This window comes from Oculina patagonica, chromosome 4 (assembly GCF_052425735.1).
Source record: "Oculina patagonica isolate OP01 chromosome 4, crgOcupat, whole genome shotgun sequence".
Taxonomy (NCBI): domain Eukaryota; kingdom Metazoa; phylum Cnidaria; class Anthozoa; order Scleractinia; family Oculinidae; genus Oculina; species Oculina patagonica.
Genome location: NC_135761.1, coordinates 44,605,363 through 44,626,495, shown reverse-complemented (window position 1 = coordinate 44,626,495; position 21,133 = coordinate 44,605,363). Strand labels below are relative to the sequence as shown.

Here is a 21,133-nt window from a genome sequence, read left to right as displayed (position 1 = left end):
ATCACAGAAATTTCTGTTGTTTTTTTCCTTTTTTTTTATTCAGAATTACAGCAAGGTTATACACTTACCTGCTCTAGCCAACAGTAACCTTCCCTTGTTCAAAGAAGAATCCCTCACATAGATAGCCTTCAGATGTCCTCGAATATCTTTGTTGAACTCTTCAATCAAAACACAATGATAAAATCGCTCGTGTTCGTTTTTAAAGCGAGAACCAAAAATTAAAATTGTAAGGTCTCACGTGTCAGTGTAATACGATACCGGCACAAGCGGCGACCGGCCGGTATCTGTGGAAAAGTGACTTGTCACGCAACATGCCATCACTAATGCTGTGCTGCTAACCAAGGCATGCATATAGGAAGGTAGGCTATATATTCTTAAATCCAGGAAGAAAACCTTTCTGTTCTGTAAAGTCATCCTGATTCAGTAAGAGTGTTTAAAACTTTGCAGAATACAAAATAGAACTTCAAACGCGAGGCAGAATTTTCAATCGTTTCAATTAGAATACAAGTAAACAAACACGCACGAACGCTTCAAGAAGTTTTGGAAGCTCAATTTTGGTGTGAAAGTAATATTACTTTAATGAATTGCTTCTTAACATTTCAGAATACCTAGCATGTATTTAGCATGAAAGGAATGGTCGCATTTAGGTCAAAATGTCAGCTGAGGTCCGACTTATTTCTTGAATTGATCAGTACAACTGTAAGTTCAAAGGTCGTAAATTCCAAGCAAGTACCGTTAATGTTTTCGGTTGTCAAAACTCGTAGTTTGAATTGCCCCAAAATTTTATTTCACAGAACGATAGAGAAAGGATTGCTCTTTCTTTGGAGTACTATTTTCAAAGCGAAAGCCATGTACCAGGTAGGGAATTTTGCCGTTGAAGTTTGCCAAAATTAGTAGTCACGAAAATGCTAATTTGGAGGTCAACTTCGAAAAATTTTAAAAACTCAAATTGGAATCTCGCGAAAATCTAATAACGGCAAAATGTACAGGAAGGGTCATTAAATTAAAATTAATCGAAGAAGTTGTGGCATTTGTGTTATTTTTTATACACGGGCCGAAGATACGAAGCACATTTTACTTTAGTCTGAAGCCTTATCCAAGGGTGAAAACTAGAAAATCGATTTATTTGAAAAATATAAATCCAAACAATCTGATTCTTATATTTTTTAAAATAGTTTCCGAAGGGCTTTATTGTGACAAAGTTTAAGGAATTTCGATTTTACCTTTTTTCACACCGATCCGTACTAAATACAGAAAGTTGCACTTAAGTTTCTCCATATCTCCAGCTTCGATTGGGCTTTTGTGCTTCGGCTTCGGGTTACCTCTTTTATAATAAGATTTACAAACTGCTTCAAACATTTTGTTTGCTTGCAAAAACTCGCGATCTTTTAGAATGTTGATGGGTCTTGAAAATGGCTGGCTGGTGATTGTACGGTGTATCGCAGCTCTAATACCTGTCAAGGCACTTGGTGTGAGATCCTTTTTCTTGTTCGTTTTGACTTCTGCATAAAATTTGCGAAGGATGCCGCTAAATTCAGTTGCACTCACCGAGTGAAGGTCGACTTCAATTTGTCTCTTGTCGCGCCATTGATTAAATTTTTTCATGCCCCATGCTGTTTGTTTTTTTGTGTTTTCGGGCATGGATTCTTCTTCTATTCTCTGTAGCTCTTCTTCGTCCAACTGAGACGACTGAGAGTTTGTATTTTCGCAAGGTTCAGCCATTTTGTCGATAGTAAAACCGCTTGAAGTTTGAGATAAAAGCTCGCTTCGATTCAAACAGCGCTTGAAGTGCTGCCAGCCAGCAAGAAAACGGCGCGAACCGTTAATGGATTCCCGGTACTCATTGGCTGGTTTCGTTATTTTCTAGTTTCTGATTGGTCAACGGCAGCGGGCTAAAATATATTTTAGCCCGCTGAATTCTCAATTTTAGCCCGCAAAATGCGCCACAATGCCCGATGAAATGATTATAATATACTTTTTTATCAGTTTTCCGACATTTGTAAAATCCTGCCACGACCTACTATTTGGAAGAAGCTGATATGGAAAGTTCTATGTTTTCCCCGTTTTAAGATTGTCACAGAAAGAGACGTTTGTATGATTTTGAACCATGTTTCAAGGTCCATAACTTGGTCTCTGTTCATCGTAAGAGCATCAAACATGAATAAAATGACCAATCTCACCGTGATCTTTCGTGTGGTGTTGTCGGTTTATCGAATGGTTAATATTTGAAGCTCGCTCAGTCCCCTACGGAGCCCCTGAAATGGCCAATGGGAGCTGTACACAAAGGTTTGTATCGGAGAAGAAATTGTGGGGTCGAGACTCGAAACGTAAGTTAACACGTATACACCTTATTATAAGGAGTGACTTGATGAGTTTTCACCAGAGTTAAGTACAACAAAATTCTTCCGCGAGAAGTCTACATGCCACCAGATCATGAATCAAGGCATCATATAAAACCTGGTAAGTAGCATCGTAGCCTTCTCTTTGTTTCCAAGACATCAGCATTCGATATGCCCTGTCGGACAGTCTCGCGTTTTCTCTTTCAAATGCGGTTAACTCTGGTTGATCAAAACCAAGGCGACGTCCTAGCTTCTCCCAATTATCACCAAGTCTCGTGGACAGCACCTCCAATTCGTCTACAGAGGGATTGCCATCTTTGACTGCAATAGAAACACATAGTTAACTTATATGTACCTTTTTGTTATTCCAGCTATGAAAACTACTAGCAGCTACGTTAAATGAACTATTAGAGGCCAACAGCTAAAATAACAAGAGAACTTACCAGGCTGTCTTTGTCTATTCAAGGTCTATGAGATAAAAAGATAATTTATTATTATATAAACGAGGTTTTGATTGCGGTTATTATCGACGATAATCTCAAGATTGGGACACTGCAACATGTCGCAAGGAAAAGTCGCTGCAACATGTTGTTGCCTCGTGTGACATGGTGCATTCTTGCGACAATCTTTGTCACTGCGACAGAATTTTGTCGCTGCGATCAGTCGCACGAATTCAAACCAGTTTGAATTCGTGCGTCTGATCACAGCGATAAAATGAGCGAAAGCGGCGTCGTCGCAGCGTGTGCACGCTTCCACTACAAGTCACTGTGACAAAATATAAATTAACCAATGAGAGAGCGTCATGTTTTCTCGTCATATTGAATTGGAAAACTAGTTCACATTCCCACTCTTCCAAATTAGCAGCGTTTACACCGAACAAACACCTTGTCGCAGCGACTTGTTTTGTAGCAGTACACACGGAGCGACTTGTCGCAGAGACCTGTCGCTGTGACCTGTCGCCTAGTGTGTCCCGACCTTTGGACGAAGTTCAACCGTCGACTAACAAACAATGGCAAATTAAACCCGCTCCCATTGGATTCAGTTTATGTCTGGATTTGTATTTTTATGTGCTTCCTGACTCTATTTTTCATTTCCTTTAAAAGCGCAAATAAAATTGCTTGTAAATATTTCCGGGCAATTCTATACTGCATTATGCATGCAGCCCTTTTATTAAAAAAGTGCATTATCTCAAAAGAATAGCTTCACTTATAAGACGGCATCTAAACGTTGTCATCGTAAGCTTAGGCTTACCAGCGTTCAAACAATGTAATAGACTCCGGTTAGCCATGGTTTATGGACTCATTGTATCTTAGATCGGCCGAATGTTTGTAATTATAAAGAGGACCCAATTATAGTAGGTATATAGTAATCTATTTTCAGCGCACTATGACAGTACTGATTAGGTAAAAATTTTGCTTTATTACGACTTTTTAACTTAAAAATGTATTTCAAAAAACGCTGCCGTGGCTCCATTCGAAACGTTTTTAATTCCACTCATACGAAGCTCTCCCGAAAAAGTGTATTGTATAAGACCAGGGCATATAACCGGAGTTTTACGGTATGCGGATTTAGAATGGAAGTCAGCTGTCGCTTTCAGTTAAGAAACAAATGCGTAGCAATGGGAGGGCGGAAGAAAACCTCCCATAACATAAGCGTCATATTTTTTTTTAGAAAAAAGGAATGCAGAAGAAAGTGAGATATCGCGAAAAATGAAGAAATATCTTACTTGAGTGTTTGGGTGGACAATTGACAATCCACACAGCCATTTGTCTCTTGGTGGTTTCTCATCAAGATGTTTGAAGAACTCTATTTCTGGAACAACTCCACACGGATCTCGAACAACTACATCACTTACAAACTTCTTATCAGCACGAAACCTAACAGTAAGAAGGTAGAATAGTTACTGAAAATTGACATATAAATTTCACAAATGTTGTACAAAATGCATTTGCAGGGCAAATGTCATTACTCATGGCACGAAAAACTACTTAAGAGTACAGTAAATTATCTGCTTTCTAGCAATAGCAAATAGTTTCGCGATCCTGTTATAGTTTCGCAGCAGTTTAGTAGACCCTACAATATCTATTACATTGATATAGGATATATTCGTTTGTGTATCACTGAGCCTGTCAGATTAGCCATTATGCGGCGATGGATGTCGTGAGCTCAAATCCCAGAGGAGTCAATTTCTTTTTTTTTTTTTTCTTTTCTACCCCGTAGCACTAAAACGGTTTGTTTATTAAATCGCTCCGTAGGTATGCATTGCAGAATAAAAGCAGTTATATGTAAGCAGTAAATAAATAACATATCAGAACATATAGACTGATTTAGATAAAAATGTACTTGTGCTGTTACATCTGAAAAGCTTTTCATTTTCTTGCGAACAAGCAGCCACGCACTCGATTTTAGCCAACGCTCTGGTTTCTAGATAGATCCAATGTTGATGAAGCTTTTGTGAAACCCGATTTAGGTTTCGAATGCTCCTTCATGTACGACGCTAGCTCTACAGATAGACACGAAAGTCATCGATCGATTATGGCTCTTAATTTCCACTTTTTTGGCGGTTGATTACTTTCTACACGTAATTGTCAGCCACATTTTGTTTCTTCGCTTCTTGTTTTTATTGTCCAACCTCTTTAAATTTTAAAGGCCGCCTTTATTCGGCTGTCTTGCTTCACTCTTTCTACAATCAAACTATGGCCGCCATGTGCACGACAAACGTACGTCGTACGCGCCCGCGAACCATGCCGCTTGCCATGATGACCATGAAAAACCAAATGTATGGTTCTGTAAATTTTCTATGGGTATGGTTGCGCGCGCCTTCGGAGCGCGCGGGAGCTCCGCCATAAGGAATACTATACCCGTGGCATTCATGAAACAGTGTAAAGTTTGGGATATTACAGTCTAAATCTTTGCCTCAAGGGTATATCCACACAGTCTTACCTGAGTTTCAACCTCTCCTTTGATGTGCCCTCACTTAGATCGAGACCATTCCGTAATGAGACAAATATAACGTCACCGTGACACAGTGGTTCACTGGAGTCTGTATCACCATAACGGAGCACCTCATAAGTAGAACATATGCTCTTTCTAACTTCTAAGTCATGATCATATGGATAACAACAAAATCTTAATTGGGAGCTTCCAGGGCAACCAGTACTGCACAGACATGCAAAGAAACTTGCCTCCAAGGGCTGGCGATTAGTAAGACGAGAAGCAAGACTTTCCACGTTTAAAGAGGTTATCTTTTCCAGCCATGCTGAAAACCTGCAAAGAAATGGTAAATAATTGTACTCATTAGCCAACCGTTTCTTGCACTGGACAAAAAATAATTACACAAACAAGATATAAAATAAATAAAATTAAATAATTAAATAATTAAGTACGATTAAATAATTCTACGGCTCGAATATTACATCTTTCAGTCTAAAATTTGGCATGAAGTATCTCTGTGTAACTCTTTATAACCCTACATTTTTGTTTTTGATGAAAATCTTTCGAGCGCCGAGAAATTAGCAATTCTGTTCAACGTGCCCATACATTGCTCTGTAATTTGTCATTAAATAAGTACCATTAAATAATTCTGCGGCTTGAATATTACACCTTTCAGTCTTATATTTGGCATGAAGTATCTCTGTTTGACTGTCTATAACCCTACGTTTTTGTTTTTGATGAAAATCTTTCAAGAGCCGAGAAATTTGTAATTCTGTGCAACGTGCCCATACATTGCTCTGTAAATAATTCAATAAATAATTAAATAAGTCCCATTAAATACTTCTGCGGCTTGGATATTACACCTTTTAGTCTAAAATTTGGCATGAAGTATCTCTGTTTGACTCTTTAAACCCCTACGTTTTTGTTTTTGATGTAAATCTTTCAAGAGCCGAGAAATTTGCAATTCTGTGCAACGTGCTCATACATTGCTCTGTAAATAATTCACTAAATAATTAAATAAGTCCCATTAAATAATTCTGCGGCTTGAATATTACACCTTTCAGTCTACAATTTGGCATGAAGTATCTCTGTTTGATTCTTTAAACCCCTACGTTTATGTTTTTGCTGTAAGTTTTTCAAGAGCAGAGAAATTTGCAATTCTGTGCAACGAGCCCATACATTGCTCTGTAAATTAGTTCAATAAAGAATCATATTAGTACCATTAAATAATTCGATGGCTTCAATATTACACCTTTCAGTCTAAAATTTGGCATGAAGTGTCTCTGTTTGACTCTTTATAACCCTACATTTTTGTTTTTGATAAAAATCTTTCAAGAGTTGAGAAATTTGCGATTCTGTGATGTACCTATACATTGCTCTGTAATTATGTAAATCATCTCTGTGATTAAATAATTCTCCGGCTCGAATATTACACCTTCCAGTCAAAAATTGGGCATGAAGTATCTCTGTATGACTCTTAATTAATAACCCTACGTTTTTGTTTTTGGCGTGGATCTTTCATGAGTCAAGAAGTTAGCAATTCTGTGCAACGTGCCCATACATTGCTCTGTAATTGCATAAATTTAAATTATTCGCTACGCTTGAATATTATTGCGACACGCAGAGCAGAAATTTGGTAGAAATTATCCCTGTACGACAAGCTAAAACAAAGCGATTTTCTAGTGTTTTGCTTACTCATAACCGAGTAATAAAACATGTCGTTTTTAAAGCGCGTCCAAATATAATATTAAAATATACAAAACAAAATATTCTGTACCATACAAAGTTACGATAGCTCAGTTGGTAGACAACCTTTGATACAGAAGTTGTGTATGCCTTGGTCGTTGGTTCAAATCCAAATGGAAGCTATAATTATTCTTTTTTTTTCTCATTTTTTTAAAAAAAAGTCACTATGGCGTTTTATTTAAAGTTTAAAGGTTAAACAAACGCAACAGTAAATTTTGATATTTCAGTACGTTGAGATCGAACGCCGGCTATTTCAGTGAGACTTCAACCGCTGAAGTCAATAGAATTGGAACGTTTGTAGTGTAGAAAAAAACACCACCGAGAAATCAAGCTATGTATGCGAGCGAATTTTTCGTTCGTATATCTTTATCTTAATTTTGCTGTGAAAAAGTCCCAAGTGTGTGCGTCCAGCAAACATTGTACGCAATCTGATTCCTTTGCTGACTAGGAAGCTAGGAGCTACGTTGTTTGATATATATAACTGGTGTAGGGCCATTATCGTGCATGTTTAGAAAATTAAAGACTATCGCACCTTTCAAGTAAATATTAGCGAAATCTCTAAAAAGTATGAGCGAAATTAAACATTTGAAAAAATAAACACACTTCTAAATTTCAAAGACATATGTTTCGGACACTCCGTATCCATTATCAGTTTGAAGATGTTTCTTTCAAAATATGACATTTACACGGGCACACGTCTCAAAGAGGATATCCCGCCCCGTATTGTCTCCGTGACACTCCCCGAATAAGTAGTACCGCTCTACTTTTCCTCTTTCATGGATGTGGCGTTCATGGTATTTTCTAACTACATGTAAACGGATGATCTCGGAGAGTCAATAACAGTGAAATAATGTTAAATGTTATAACCGACCACGAAAATCACAAAAATGATTGTCACTATCTTGTTTGTGCGGTTGCCCCTAGATAAATAAAAAAATAATTAATAAAATAAATAAATAAATAAATACATAAATAATAAATAAATAAATACATAAATTAATAATTACACAAACAAAATATAAAATAAATACAATTAAATAATTAAATAATAAATTACGTTTAAACAATGTTATACCTCGAATATTACACCTTTTGAGCTAAAATATGGAGGAAAGTAGCTCTATATAACTCTAACCCGCATTTTTGTTTTTGGTTTTCAAATCTACGGGAGCTTACTGGTAGAAAGCAGTTCTACGGGATATGCGCCATTCGCTGGCTCGCTGGTTCAAATCCGGAAGGTAGCAAGTTTTTTTCCTTTCTCTTCTAGTTTCTAGTATAGTGTTTGAACTACACTTATGCGGTGGTTGTGGGTGAGGTGGAAGCGCTACCGGGATAACGCTAGGTGTGGACTAATGCTCACTGAAGTAGAACAAGCGTGCCATTCATTTCAAAAGATCGGCTTTCAAATGAGTTGCAGCCGGAGTGTCACAAAATCATCGGGCTACTTCCAAAAGATCGTATGTAATCATATGCAAGATTAAAATCCTCGCGTTTCCAGGTATAAATTGCAAGAATTTCTAGTCTTTTGTCTCTAAAGAAGCAGCAAATCAAAAACTTGGATTTTCGGACGGTCTGTAGTCAGCATGAATTTATAACCGGTCAAATGGCCGGAGGAGGGAAATAAGCGAAAACTTCGCATATTGTGATTAGAACGAAAATTAAACTGAAATCAGTTCACATTACGAAATAAATGACGATGTAAGTTTTATTGTCATCAACATTAATGCAATGTGATAAGTAAAAACGTGATGCTTATCGTCGTGTCCAAAGGAGGACAATGTTGTGTTGCATTTATTTATGGTCTTAACGGTAACCGCTTCGGCTTTATAGAGGTGTGAATCTTTGTTGCTACGTAATATTTCAAACACTACACTCTCCGAATGGAGCACTCGTTTTATTAACGGTATCCTCGCTGCCTACATAAAGTACCACATCACGGAATTTGACTTAAACTTTTAAACTACAATACAGCATGCGTTCATGCCTCAGGGCGTGCATGATGCTTTGCGGCTTTCTGGCTTAAATTCCTGGTTTTTACTTCGATAACTGTCATTTTGCCGGCGTTCCGGCGGAGAAAGATTTTGTCGCCCCACCCTTCTCTCCTGGTGCCGGTTGATGTTACCCTTGTTCAGTTGCCCACTGTATACCCAACAGGAGGAGATTCTGTTGTTGCCATGCGCTGACCGCGGATTGCAGACCGTGGATCGCTGACACGTGAATTAATTACTGCTAGAACCAACATTACGTGACGACCGCGAAATGAACATGCCGAGAATACTGCTTCTGTTTGTTGCTTGTCTCCTTGCTATCCAATATGTCCAGAGTGGAAAAAATCTGCAGTTATTTGCGCTTTATGCAAAAAACGCTTTGAAAAAATCCTCGCGTGCAAACTCGGCCAGCGCGCAATGTTATAGCAGATTTATAATAAAGTGACAATCTAACGAGCGTTCTGATTGGTTTAAACAGCGTGCTTTATGAGAATATAAAGCACGCTGCTTACGAGTGCTCTCGCCATTTTTTACCGTTTGCGTGCGCGTGCAGCTTGTGGATCATTTCAAATTTCGCTGTTTTAGCAAACCGAGAAGAATTTTGAAGGTTTGAGTGGTTCAGCTCTATCAAATATTAATGATAAGACCTCAATTAGTGCTTAACCTGCTTTTATTTCCAAAAAATCAGACGCGTTTTTGAAGAAAAAAAGAATTTGTAGATCAAAAACTTTTGACGCCGTCGCGTACGATCCGCCACGCCATTCCGCGCGTGCATCCTGAGATTAAATCTTGTTTAAGGTGGCTCTCATGACCGCGCGCGCTGATGATGCAAGCATTCGGAATCTGCGCGCGCGAGCTGACGCGAGCTCAGACAAAAATGATCAACCACGGATTTATGTTAAACATTTCAAAGGATAACTTTATCCGTAATAGATTTCCGAGACCGTACAACGCTGTTTAATCTTCCAAAGATTATGAGTTTGTAGATTTTCTTCATGAAATTACATCAAACGCTCAGTAAACACTGTAGTCGAGCGCCTAGTGGTTTCAACGTTGACGCATGCTCAAATAGCGATCTTGGATATTTTCTATTCTGCTGACGTTTTTGTTACAAATGTCTGGGGGGGGGGGGAATGGCAACTTTCGTCTAGCTTTTCTTGAGTTTCCTTCGGTGAAATTTCGTAAAAGTTGGCAGAGAGGTTATAATTATTTTGCTTTACGTGGCGCTCGTTTTTTAGGAAAATCTATAAGACGTGTTTTTACGCAGAGGGAAAAGACACAAATCTGCAGATAGCAAAAAATCTGCCTTAACAACCCTTACTTTTTTCCTGTTTACAATTTTTTTCCAGGTTGTATCCATGTACTGTAAAAATTTCGGAAGATTTCACCGAAGGAAATTGTAGAAAATAGCACTCAAAGCCAGCTAAACACTAAAAGACGCATTTGTTTGGGTAGTCTTAATTCTCGACTTGAACCCATTATTTTAACAGAGATGGTTGTAGAACACTATTTCATCATTGCTGATTGCATTTGATAAGTTCTAGCAAACTAGGATTAAAAAACGAATGCAAAATCACATTTCAAAGTATGACACTAGCGCGCGCCACATCATATGTGATTACCCTATGGAGCCACCTTAAATCCAATTTCTCTAAAGTTTTAAGTAACCATTTTCGTTTTTGGTGAGTATTATCGAGCAGTCGAGAAATTAGCAATTGTGTGCAACGTGCTCATACGGCATTTCAGAATACGCGTTGGTGAAATGAATTGATGAAAATGAATTGGTGAAATTTCACCCACAAATACTACAGGAACTTATTTTTCACATGGCTCGTTTTCCTTTGTTCTTCGAGGCTGATTATATTGAATAAACCCCGCTAATTAGCAACTTTCTGAAAAGCTGGGGGCGGCTTTTATTGTAACAGGGGAGAGCGGGGCTGATATCTAATATTCCCCTAGGGGATTATTAAAGTTGATAATCCCCTAGGGGAATATTACGATAATATTCCCCTCGTAGCAAAGCCACAAGTCTCGCATTACAAACAAAACACAACTTTACTTTAATAACGTTATGATTTACTTTACCTTGACTGTTGTTACATTTTAAATACTACTGAGCAATTGCTTAATTGAAAACACGAGAAATGCGTTCCGGTACTCATGCCTCGACGTATGCTCTTTTTCAGAATTCCGTTGCAGTTCAATCTGTTCGGTTGCTAACACACTCCAAACATTCAAACACCAAAAGGTTACCTTTTTTTAGTGTTCTTCGGGATCCTTTCACTGTTCCTGGCCAGCAGCTCTTTAATTTGTCATCTTCGACGAGGATAGCAATTTCTCCAAGTTATTGCCTGGATTTGTCGCAAAATAAAAACTTTCCTTCGCAGACTCGCTCACCTCCGCCAACTTTGCAGTAAAGTGGTGAAAAATGTGGTTACAAAGTTGTCGGAACTATCAGGCAATTACAAAATCCCAATGCGTACTTTCGGAATCTTTAATCTATTGTTAAGCTTGTTTGGCAAGCATATTGATTGTTTTGGTCGGCGTATCAAAAACGAAAAAATAACCTGTTTATTATAAAATTTAACAATGTGGAAACCCCAATGCGTCTTTTCGGAACCTTTTTCCTGTTGTTAAGTGTGTGTCGGGAAAAACATTTCAGCGCATTTCAGCGCACCTACATCAAAACAACGAAGAAAAAAATCTTTCTTATTGTTTGAGCCAGTGTTGATACCTCGCCCATGTGAAAAATAAGCGGGTTATTTTTAGGCACCTCGGCGATATGTGATTTATTCACCGAGGGCGCAGCCCGAGGTGAATAAATCACATATCCCCTCGTTGCCTAAAAATAACCCTTACTTATATTTATCAAGCTGAGTGGCTGATTTGACAAATTGAAGAAAAAAGATCAATATATAACAAGAAATAAAGACACCCTTACAAACATATATTAATAAATCACTTGTAGCTGATTCCTGATCATTGTACCTAAACTTTTGTCTAATGGTCAAACAATAGTCTAACAGGGGCGGATCCAGGATTTTTCTTAGGAGGGGGTACATCACTAAGGAATTGCGTGGTGACGTGTGCGTGTGTGTGTGTGTGGGGGGGGGGGGGAGGTGTGCACCCCTTGCACCCTCTCCCTAGATCCGCCTCTGTCTAATGTTTTTAGTTACCTAGTAAAATGTGTCGCTTGGAATGTCACTACTCCGTTCGTCAAATCAGCTGGTCTTGGTAGCTGGTCTGTAATCTCATTCCAATCCGACGATTCCTCATCAGAATTTACTAGCACACGTACATTCTTAGACGAATATTCTGCAAAATCAACTTTGTCTGTTTGCAGCCAGAGAGGCATAGTAATCGTTGCTGGCTCTCCAAGGTGAATGGCGGGGGAGCATGTGATGTGAAGAACAGGCCCAGCGGTTATTCCACTATCGTCAAACCACTGCCGTGGGATTTCTTGCACCTTGAAATTTGAACAACAGCTGGAATTGTAATCTAACTGCTCTAACAAAACCAATATACGTGCCACAGAATTTCGCAAATTAGCCGTTTGCTAAATTATTTTTATGGTGGGTGAGGGAGAAGGGGTATTAACATTTAAAGATGTGTTTTGTCTTTTAAAATGTTTGGTTGTTTATTAGAGGAAATGTTGTATGCCAAAAATAGGTGCATATAAGGTTGTATGGTAACTAGTTATTAGGAGAATACAAAATCATCGAAACATCACAAAAACACAAAATAAGCAATAAGCGCTTCCAAATAAATGTAACTACACACAAAAAACACAGATCAAGCTTTAGCTGTACGCTTAGAGGATTATTTCCGAAATACATACTTTCTTTATTACCGCAAGGATCTTCGTATTTCAGATTAGGGAACTTTATTATCAGGGGGATGGGGGGAGGGGGTGGGGGGGGGGGGTGGGGGGCACGTTACAGAAGTTAGGGTACTCTATTTGTTTCACCCGTACTTACTTTCGCTTTGGTTTTTATGTCTTACGCAGCTTAACGTACATCTAAGTAGTGTTATATACAGTGTACACAGAATCTTTTAAACATAATGTATCAGAGAATAAAGTAAGTATGCCTTTAGAATCCGTGACGTCTGCGAAATATTGGTGCGGTGCTCTATCAACTGAGCTATAAAGCCACCTATCGAGAGGCAGGTATTTCCTTTTCTGTGGGGTTCTTTCTTTCCCATAAAGGAGTAAGCGATTTCATTTTTTCTGCGTTATACCTTCAGAGTTAACAGGAAGTCCCTGTTCTCATGGACGACACTCGCTGGGATTGTCACACTCACATCCGGATACTCTTGAACTTTACAAGTAAAATCACACGTCCCTTTGTCATTAGTCGAGAATGTGTAGGACTTGAGACGACAGATAACAGCAAATGCAGAACAACATGTAACTTTGGCCTCAGCAAAGGGGACTCTTGGTTTTGAGGAGGGGTCTTGTTGAACATCTGCTATATAAAAAAAAGAAAGGTAAAGCAAGAAGAGAATTTACTGTAGCCGATAGTGAACAAATGTAGCCTTCAATTAAACCAGCTGTTAATACGATTTATGTACTTTTTATCGAGAAAGCGAAACATTGCTCTTCTGTTAATCCAAAATTAAAAGAGCGTTGTTTTCTTTAATTCGATTCACATGGAGTTCTACCAATGCTAATTTATTTCAAATGTAACATCCTAAGGTAAAACAGCTGAACATTAGTTCTGGTACAAGTGGACAGAAAGGAACAGATGAACGAACAGTTGGATGACAAGTTTTATTTGGAATTAAAACTATTTGTAACATTACTAGTTACCTAACGCTTTCCATACGTTTGTTGTCTTCAAATCCTTCCAATCATTGTTGTCTGGATCGATTAACTCTCTGACCACCACTTCGTACCCCTCAAGATTACTGGCGCTGTGACTTAAGGCAACTGTCACCTCTTTATCAAAATCTCCGGTAAAGTTGGAGTTGAGTGCATCGTCGTAATCCAGCACTATTACCCTGCTGACCAATGCCTCATCCTTCTTTAAAGGTGGGAAATTAGTTGTTGACCCCCACAGTGTACACATGAATAGCACAGGTTTTGTCACAGCGTTTTGGGGAAATGTTATACAAGCAGCAGCTTGAATTTCTTGAAGCTTCCATACTCCTCCTCTCTCGCTCACTTCACATCTAGAACGAAACACGTAATTGAACCCTCGGACGTACAAGCAAATTAATACCCTCACGGTGGAACAAGGGGGGGGTGGGGGATTGTTCGTTATAAATTATAGAATTTTGAGTATGAACTGCAAACGAACTTAAACGTTTGTTTGCCTGGCTTACTTTTCATCGACGACAACACCAATGGAATGTGAAAAGGTGCTAATTCTTCAATTTTTTTAAGAAAGCTGGAAAATTTTGAAAATTAGGCCAAAAAATCAAAAATAAATGAACCGCTAATGAAACTTGAAGCATCACGGAATTAAGGGAAAAAAAATAACACGAGCGGGGGTTGCATCCATCTCTCCCCTTGTACGTCCGAAACTTAAGTGCGACTTTCTAGAATTATCAACCAGACAGCGGAACAAATGGAATAAACGATTTCCCTCATATTTTTCCCATAGATAGGTCCTGGTGAGAAACCAAACGGACCGTAGTTAGTTTTTCCTAATACAGCTTTCTTTCGTAGAAATATGTCAAAAAAGATTTCGCCCCAATTGGGCTCAAAATCCACTTCCGGTTTGACTGATTTTATTGAAAGTTTGATCGCCTCGCGCGTTATACAGCAGCTGTTTATTGATCATTTAATAATATTTATTATGTAATTAGGTCTTTATTGTATGACTGAGCGAAAAATAAAACAACACACATATATGATAGGAGTTTCGGCGCAAATAGCAACAACTCGCTCGGCTCGCATGCTCGCCTCGCTCCTTGTTGCTATTTGCGACCGAAACTCCTATCATATATGTGTGTGGCTGTCTCTGTCCTTGTCGCAGTGTTACAACCAAGCTTGTCTCGCTCACAAAAAAAATTTTTTTTGCAAGAGCTTGAAATATGTGCGCCAGAAAAAATTCCTATTGAACAATTGCTTCCTTTGTGTATATTAACCAAGATGGCTGCTGCAAGTTATTCGCAAGAAGTTTTGCAAGCACTCTTGAGAGAAATACGTGAATTTCAAAAAAATCCTCAATGGAACAACAACTTTTTATTGGCCCAATCCGATTTCAACGAATGGCTACGAGTGTGGAAAATGACCATACCTGAAGGTGACCCGTCCAGCAAAGACCTTTTTGTTTTTCAAAAGAAAACAAAACCAAAGTATGTTAATTTGGTAAACAATGAAATAAGTGATTTGGGAAGCGCAAAAGTTAGTTTTGAAACAAAAATAAGGTTTTAAAAAAAAAAATTTAAAGACAGGTGAAACACAAGAGATGAATCATTTTTTTAAAGAAAAACAACCGCACGTTTTTTTCAGCGAACATAATAAAAAACAGATAAAACAAGAGTATGATAAATATATTGATATAATAAAGGGACAAATTGAGGCTTGGTCACAACGTGGCTCAGGGTGGGAGGTTGAAAGAATAATGGCTGCCTACTTAAATGTTGCAAGATATCAGCCATTGCGCGGAGGAACTTACTTACCTCTTCCAGCCAAATTGGCAAAAAAGAAAGCAATCATTAACGTAAGAAACAGGGGCAATGAATGCCTGAAGTGGGCTCTAAGAGCTGCTTTATTCCCTCCAAGCAACGGTAAGGACCCACAAAGAACAAGCAAATATCCGGTTAACGACGGAATTAACTATGAAGGAATTGTCTTTCCTACACCTGTTAACCAGATTGGCAATCTTGAGGCGCAAAACAGAAACCTTGCAATTAATGTGTTTGGATGGAAAAACGATCGTGTGATTTTGCACAGAATGAGCGAAAAAGAAAAAACCATTCCTCGTATTAACCTTATGTTAATTGAGTCAGGCGAAATCCAGCACTATTGTTTTGTAAAAAAATTAAGCGCTCTGCTTTACGATCAGAGCAAAGCACACAACAAAAAACACTTTTGCATGTTGTGCTTGACAGGTTTTACAAGAGAGGACTTGCTCGAGAACCACACAAAATATTGCAATGGAGTGAATGGCAGACCAACAAGGATCGAGATGCCTGAAAAAGGTGAAAATTACCTTCATTTTCAGAACTATAACAAACAGATGAAAGTTCCTTACGTAATTTATGCCGACTTTGAGGCATTGGTCAAAAAGATTTCTGGCTGCGAGCGTAGTCCAGAGAACAATCAAAAAAGCTACACAGAGGAGACAGAACAGCACGAGGCATGTGGTTTTTCTTACACAGTTGTAAGGAGTGACGGCAAAAGCAAGCGGCCATTTGTTTACAGGGGTGAAAACGCGGTTGAAGTGTTTTTGAACTGTCTTCAAGTGGAAGAAAAAATAATAAAAAATGATTTGTCAAAACCAAAACCGCTTATTATGACTTCAGAAGATTGGAGAAAATTTAACAATGCAACTGATTGCCATATTTGTGAAAAAAGTTTGATAAAAGATTACTTTTTAGACTCTTTACCTGTTTGGGAAAGTGAAGAAGGCAGCGACGTGTACACTTATGACGGGCAATGGCACAAAAAATGTTATTACAATGCAAAGAAAGAACAAGACAGTTCGATTTTCATTAATAAAAGATTGATTCTGAAAAGATTGACAGAAGAGGAGCACAAAGAAGCTGCAGAAGAACAAGATGACTGCTTATGCTGCGGACAACCTTTACTTCAGCGAAACTTCAGAGATGCAGTAAAAGATCACTGCCACATTACAGGAAATTACCGAGGAGCTGCGCACGACTCATGCAATCTTAAAATGAGAATAAAACCAATGACAGACCAAATACCTGTTGTATTCCACAACCTGAGGGGTTATGATGCGCACCATTTAATGCAAGCGATGGCAGAGATCGCGCAAAAAACTAATAAAGAGGTAAAATGCGTAGCCAACAACATGGAAAAATACATTACATTTTCATTTGGTTGCCTTCGTTTCATTGACAGCCTAAACTTTCTTCAAGTAAGTCTTGATTCACTGGTAAATGCAACACCCAAAGAGGCATTTAAAATAACAAAAAATATATCAAAAAGAAACAGCGAAAAAAATTCTGAATTTAAAACAAAAACACTAAAAGAAAAAATAAAAGAAGTTGGGAAAAATGCAGAACTTCTTTTCAAAAAGAGAATCTATCCTTACGAATACATGGACTCATGGGAAAGATTTAATGAGACAAGTTTGCCTGAAAAAGAAAAGTTTTATAGCAAGCTTTACGATGAACACATAACTGACAAAGAATACGAGCATGCAAACAGTGTGTGGAAAACTTTTGGGTGTAAAACGCTGGGAGATTACCATGACCTTTATGTTGAAACGGATGTAACTCCTTTAGCTGATGTTTTTGAGAACTTTCGCAATATATGTAAAGAAAAATATGAGCTCGATCCTGCACACTATTTTACTTCTCCAGGACTTTCTTGGGACGCACTCTTGAAAAAGACAGGAGTACAGCTGGAGCTACTGACAGACTACGACATGCATCTTTTTGTGGAAAGAGGAATAAGAGGAGGCATTTCCATGGTAAGCAAGAGATACGCAAAGGCAAACAATCCTTATGTTGAAGGCTACGACCCAAGCAAGCCAAAAAAACACATAATGTACCTTGATGCAAACAACCTTTATGGGTGGGCAATGAGCAAGCCACTGCCAAAAAGTGGTTTTAGATGGAAAAGAGTTATGCCAACAGAAAAAGAAATTATGAGAAAAAAGGAGTTTGAAAAAACTGGCTGGATTTTGGAAGTAGACCTCGAATACCCTGCAGAACTGCATAAAGAGCACAACAGCTACCCATTAGCACCAGAGAAAAAGAAAATAAATAAGGACTTGTTTTCACCCTACCAAAAAAAATTAATAAAAGACCTTGATCTGGATCCGCCTGACAGTGAAAAGCTCGTATTGACTCTTGAGGACAAAACTAATTATGTTGTGCATTATCGAAACTTGCAGTTTTATCTGAAACAAGGAATGAAGCTGAAAAAGGTGCACAGGGTGCTTGAGTTCGAACAAGAATGTTGGATGGAGCCGTACATCAGGATGAACACAGAATTCAGGAAAAAAGCGAAAAACGACTTTGAAAAGAACTTTTACAAGCTAATGAATAACTCTGTTTTTGGAAAAACAATGGAAAATCTGCGTAATCGTGTTGACATAAAAATAGTGCGAAGCGACGAAAAAAACAAAATAAGAAAACTGGTTGCTAGTCCATTATACTCAAGACACGTTCTATTTTCAAGAAATCTGGTCGGAATTGAGATGCGCAAAAGCTTGCTTTTTCTTAACAAGCCTGTCTACACAGGTATGACTATCCTTGACAACAGCAAGATACTGATGTATGACTTCTTTTACAACCACCTGAAAAAAAAGTACGGCTCGAGTTGTGAGCTGCTGTACACAGACACAGACAGCCTTTTGGTAGAGATAGAAACAGAAGATGTTTACAAAGACATGAGTGTTGACAAAGAAAAATACGACACAAGCGACTATCCCAAAGATCATCCACTTTTTTGTGAGAAAAACAAAAAGGTCTTGGGAAAAATGAAAGACGAATGCGCAGGAACCCCCATTGCAGAGTGTGTTTGTTTGAGGCCAAAAATGTATTCAATACTGACAGAAGACCAAAAAAAAATAAAGAAAGCTAAAGGAGTAAAAAAGTGTGTGGTAAAAAAGAAAATCTTGCACGAAAATTATTTAGAAACCCTTTTTAAAATTAAGCAGTTATGGCATGGAATGAACATACTTAGAAGCGAGGGTCATGAGATTTACGGAATGCATCTCAACAAAGTCTCGCTGTCGCCTTTTGACTCAAAGCGATGGATAGCGGATGATGGGATACATACAAATGCTTACGGGTATAAGTTTTGCGAAACAAAGCCGACATAAACAGAACGTTTATAGCTTTTCTGGTGGTAACTGTGTATTTGGAGGAATAACAAGCAATTCTTCACGCACGAAGCCGCGCTTTGGACCATCGTGCAAGTAATAAAGCACTGGCTGATCAGGTTTAGTAACAGACCTTTCGATGCTGTAGACTTTTAATGACCAAATCGGATCTGTTGCCCTTTTTACGCCGCCTTCTAGCTCGCCAGGTTGGTAGAGATAGCGCACATTAACGAGAGAGGGTATTTTGTTTTCTTTCTTGCCAACAGGCCTTGTATATTTTGAGGACGGTTTGGAAGAAACAGCCTTTTCTTTGATTGCAGCAGCAGGTTTTTTTCCAGTAAGACTGGTAACTTCGTTGTTCAGAGCGGCAACAACTTCGGGAAGCCTTTTTACCCACGCTGTCGACCGCTGGCCAGATGGCAGGTTCATCTCGACACCGTACTGATAACCAAACAGGCGCCCTGCCAGTGTTTGATTAAAACGTTCAACAATAGCTTGATCTCTGTGAATGTTAACACGCCCGCGCCTAATATAAGTTTTGTGATTTTCCATTTCTTTGGTAACAGCTCCCATAAATTCGCGCCCGGGGTCAACTTGCAGCATCTGTGGCCATTTCAGTGCACTTCGCCTGTAAATTGTCTGAAAACCTTTTGCAACCTCAGTTGAATCTTTGGAGGTCAAAGGCTCGGCCTCTTTGTAACGGCTGGCAACGTCAACAACAGTCAGCGCGTATTTGTAAACTTTTCGCCCTCGCGGCAGTTTGTCGTGTGGCAGAAAAAGAAGGTCCGCCTGGTGGACCGCGTTTGGAGTAGAAACATCAAATTTTGGGCGAGGAACGTATCGTGGTGCCGGAAGGTAGATCTGCCAAAGGGCCTGCTTAACTAGCCACTTTTTTGCGGCATCTTCGGAAACCTTGGCAGCCTCGGCTAATTTTTTTATCGCTGCAATTCCCTTCCAGTAGCCCTGGGGGCTATAGTACACTTTCGAGATCTTTGCGTCCATGCGTATACAAGAAAAAAAAGAAAAGTTTAAAGAAACCGAAAGGGAGCGTACCCAAGTGCAAGCGCGCCAGCGCCAACAAACATCAGTTCACCTTGTTTCTGCTGCTCACTTGGCTGATAAAAATCAGAGAACTTGGGTTCTTTCGGAGGAATCATTTGTTTGTCAGGATGTGCCTGGTTGTAGAGTTTGAAAGCGTAGTCAGTGTTTGTGAAGTTTTGTTTCGCTTGCTGTTTGATCTCATTGTTGGTTTCGATCCAGTCGAGAAGCTTCGTGCGGTCTCGAGAGTATTTCGCGTAAGCTGCCTGGTAAGCCTCAAGAGCTTTGTCGTGTCTTTCTTTTTCTTTCAAAGCGGCGTCATCTCCGCCACCCAAAGCTCGAGCAAGGTAGTTGCCGCCAATGAAAGCAGCAGCGTTCAAGATAGCTCCGCCAGCCATAATCGCGATGCTTGCCATAGTAGAACTTTGTTATTATATTATGCAAATTTTTTTTAATTGGTGGGGAGGATTTTCTGGTCCTCGAGATACTGTTTAAGTGCAACGCTGCCGGCCATGACGGCCGTGAACTTTGCATAGTTCATAAAACTGCTGCTTGGGTCGGATGTAAAGTTTTCTTTCACAACTTTTTTGGCAGCCCAGCCGATTCCGGCGGCGAGACCTGTAATGGTGGCGGCATCCATGAGTGTTTTCACGAGCTTGTTGTCGGACATGACAGTTCAGTATAAAATAAGAAAAAAAATCTTTAATTGAAATTTTTTAATCCATCGCCGGATTCCTCTTTTTGGTTGTGGGATTTTCGATGGCAGCAGAGATATCGCACTTGGCAGCGCCGAAGCCTTTCTGACTGTGTTTTCAACTCTTGCACTCTCTGGGACCCTTTGGGTCCCGCGCCAAGCGCGGTGTAACTTGAGAGTCATCACCTTTTACGCTTTTTCCCTTGAAAAATGCTTTGATGTCTTCGCGTTTGACATAAGTTGTAATAATTGCAACGCCAATACTTAGCAAAGAGATCCATTGATTTGTGCTGAGACCGCTGGGTTCCGGCGGAGCTGGTGCCGCGCTACTTGTGCTCTCAGGAGCAGGAGGAGTTACACTGCGCTTAGCAGACGCAGATTTCTTTTCCTTTTCTTTTGCAATTATGGCAGCAGCCTCGATAG

General features: G+C 39.2%; 1 protein-coding gene across 3 annotated transcripts in view; it reads right to left on the bottom strand.

The window, feature by feature from the left end:
- Nucleotides 1-2,128: 2,128 nt before the first annotated feature.
- The window catches only part of LOC144652516 (uncharacterized), a 42,536-nt gene continuing 23,531 nt past the window's right edge, over nucleotides 2,129-21,133 (bottom strand). For 2 of the 3 annotated variants that reach the window (XM_078512541.1, XM_078512543.1), the window contains 7 exons: nucleotides 13,818-14,179; nucleotides 13,247-13,476; nucleotides 12,184-12,473; nucleotides 5,283-5,606; nucleotides 4,066-4,216; nucleotides 2,783-2,807; nucleotides 2,129-2,660 (listed from right to left, as the gene is read on the bottom strand). In XM_078512541.1, the coding sequence (XP_078368667.1) occupies nucleotides 2,386-2,660; nucleotides 2,783-2,807; nucleotides 4,066-4,216; nucleotides 5,283-5,606; nucleotides 12,184-12,473; nucleotides 13,247-13,476; nucleotides 13,818-14,179 (1,657 nt within the window). In that variant the 3' untranslated portion in view covers nucleotides 2,129-2,385. The remainder of the gene's footprint in view (nucleotides 2,661-2,782; nucleotides 2,808-4,065; nucleotides 4,217-5,282; nucleotides 5,607-12,183; nucleotides 12,474-13,246; nucleotides 13,477-13,817; nucleotides 14,180-21,133) is intronic. The other variant, XM_078512542.1, reaches the window with a different exon arrangement.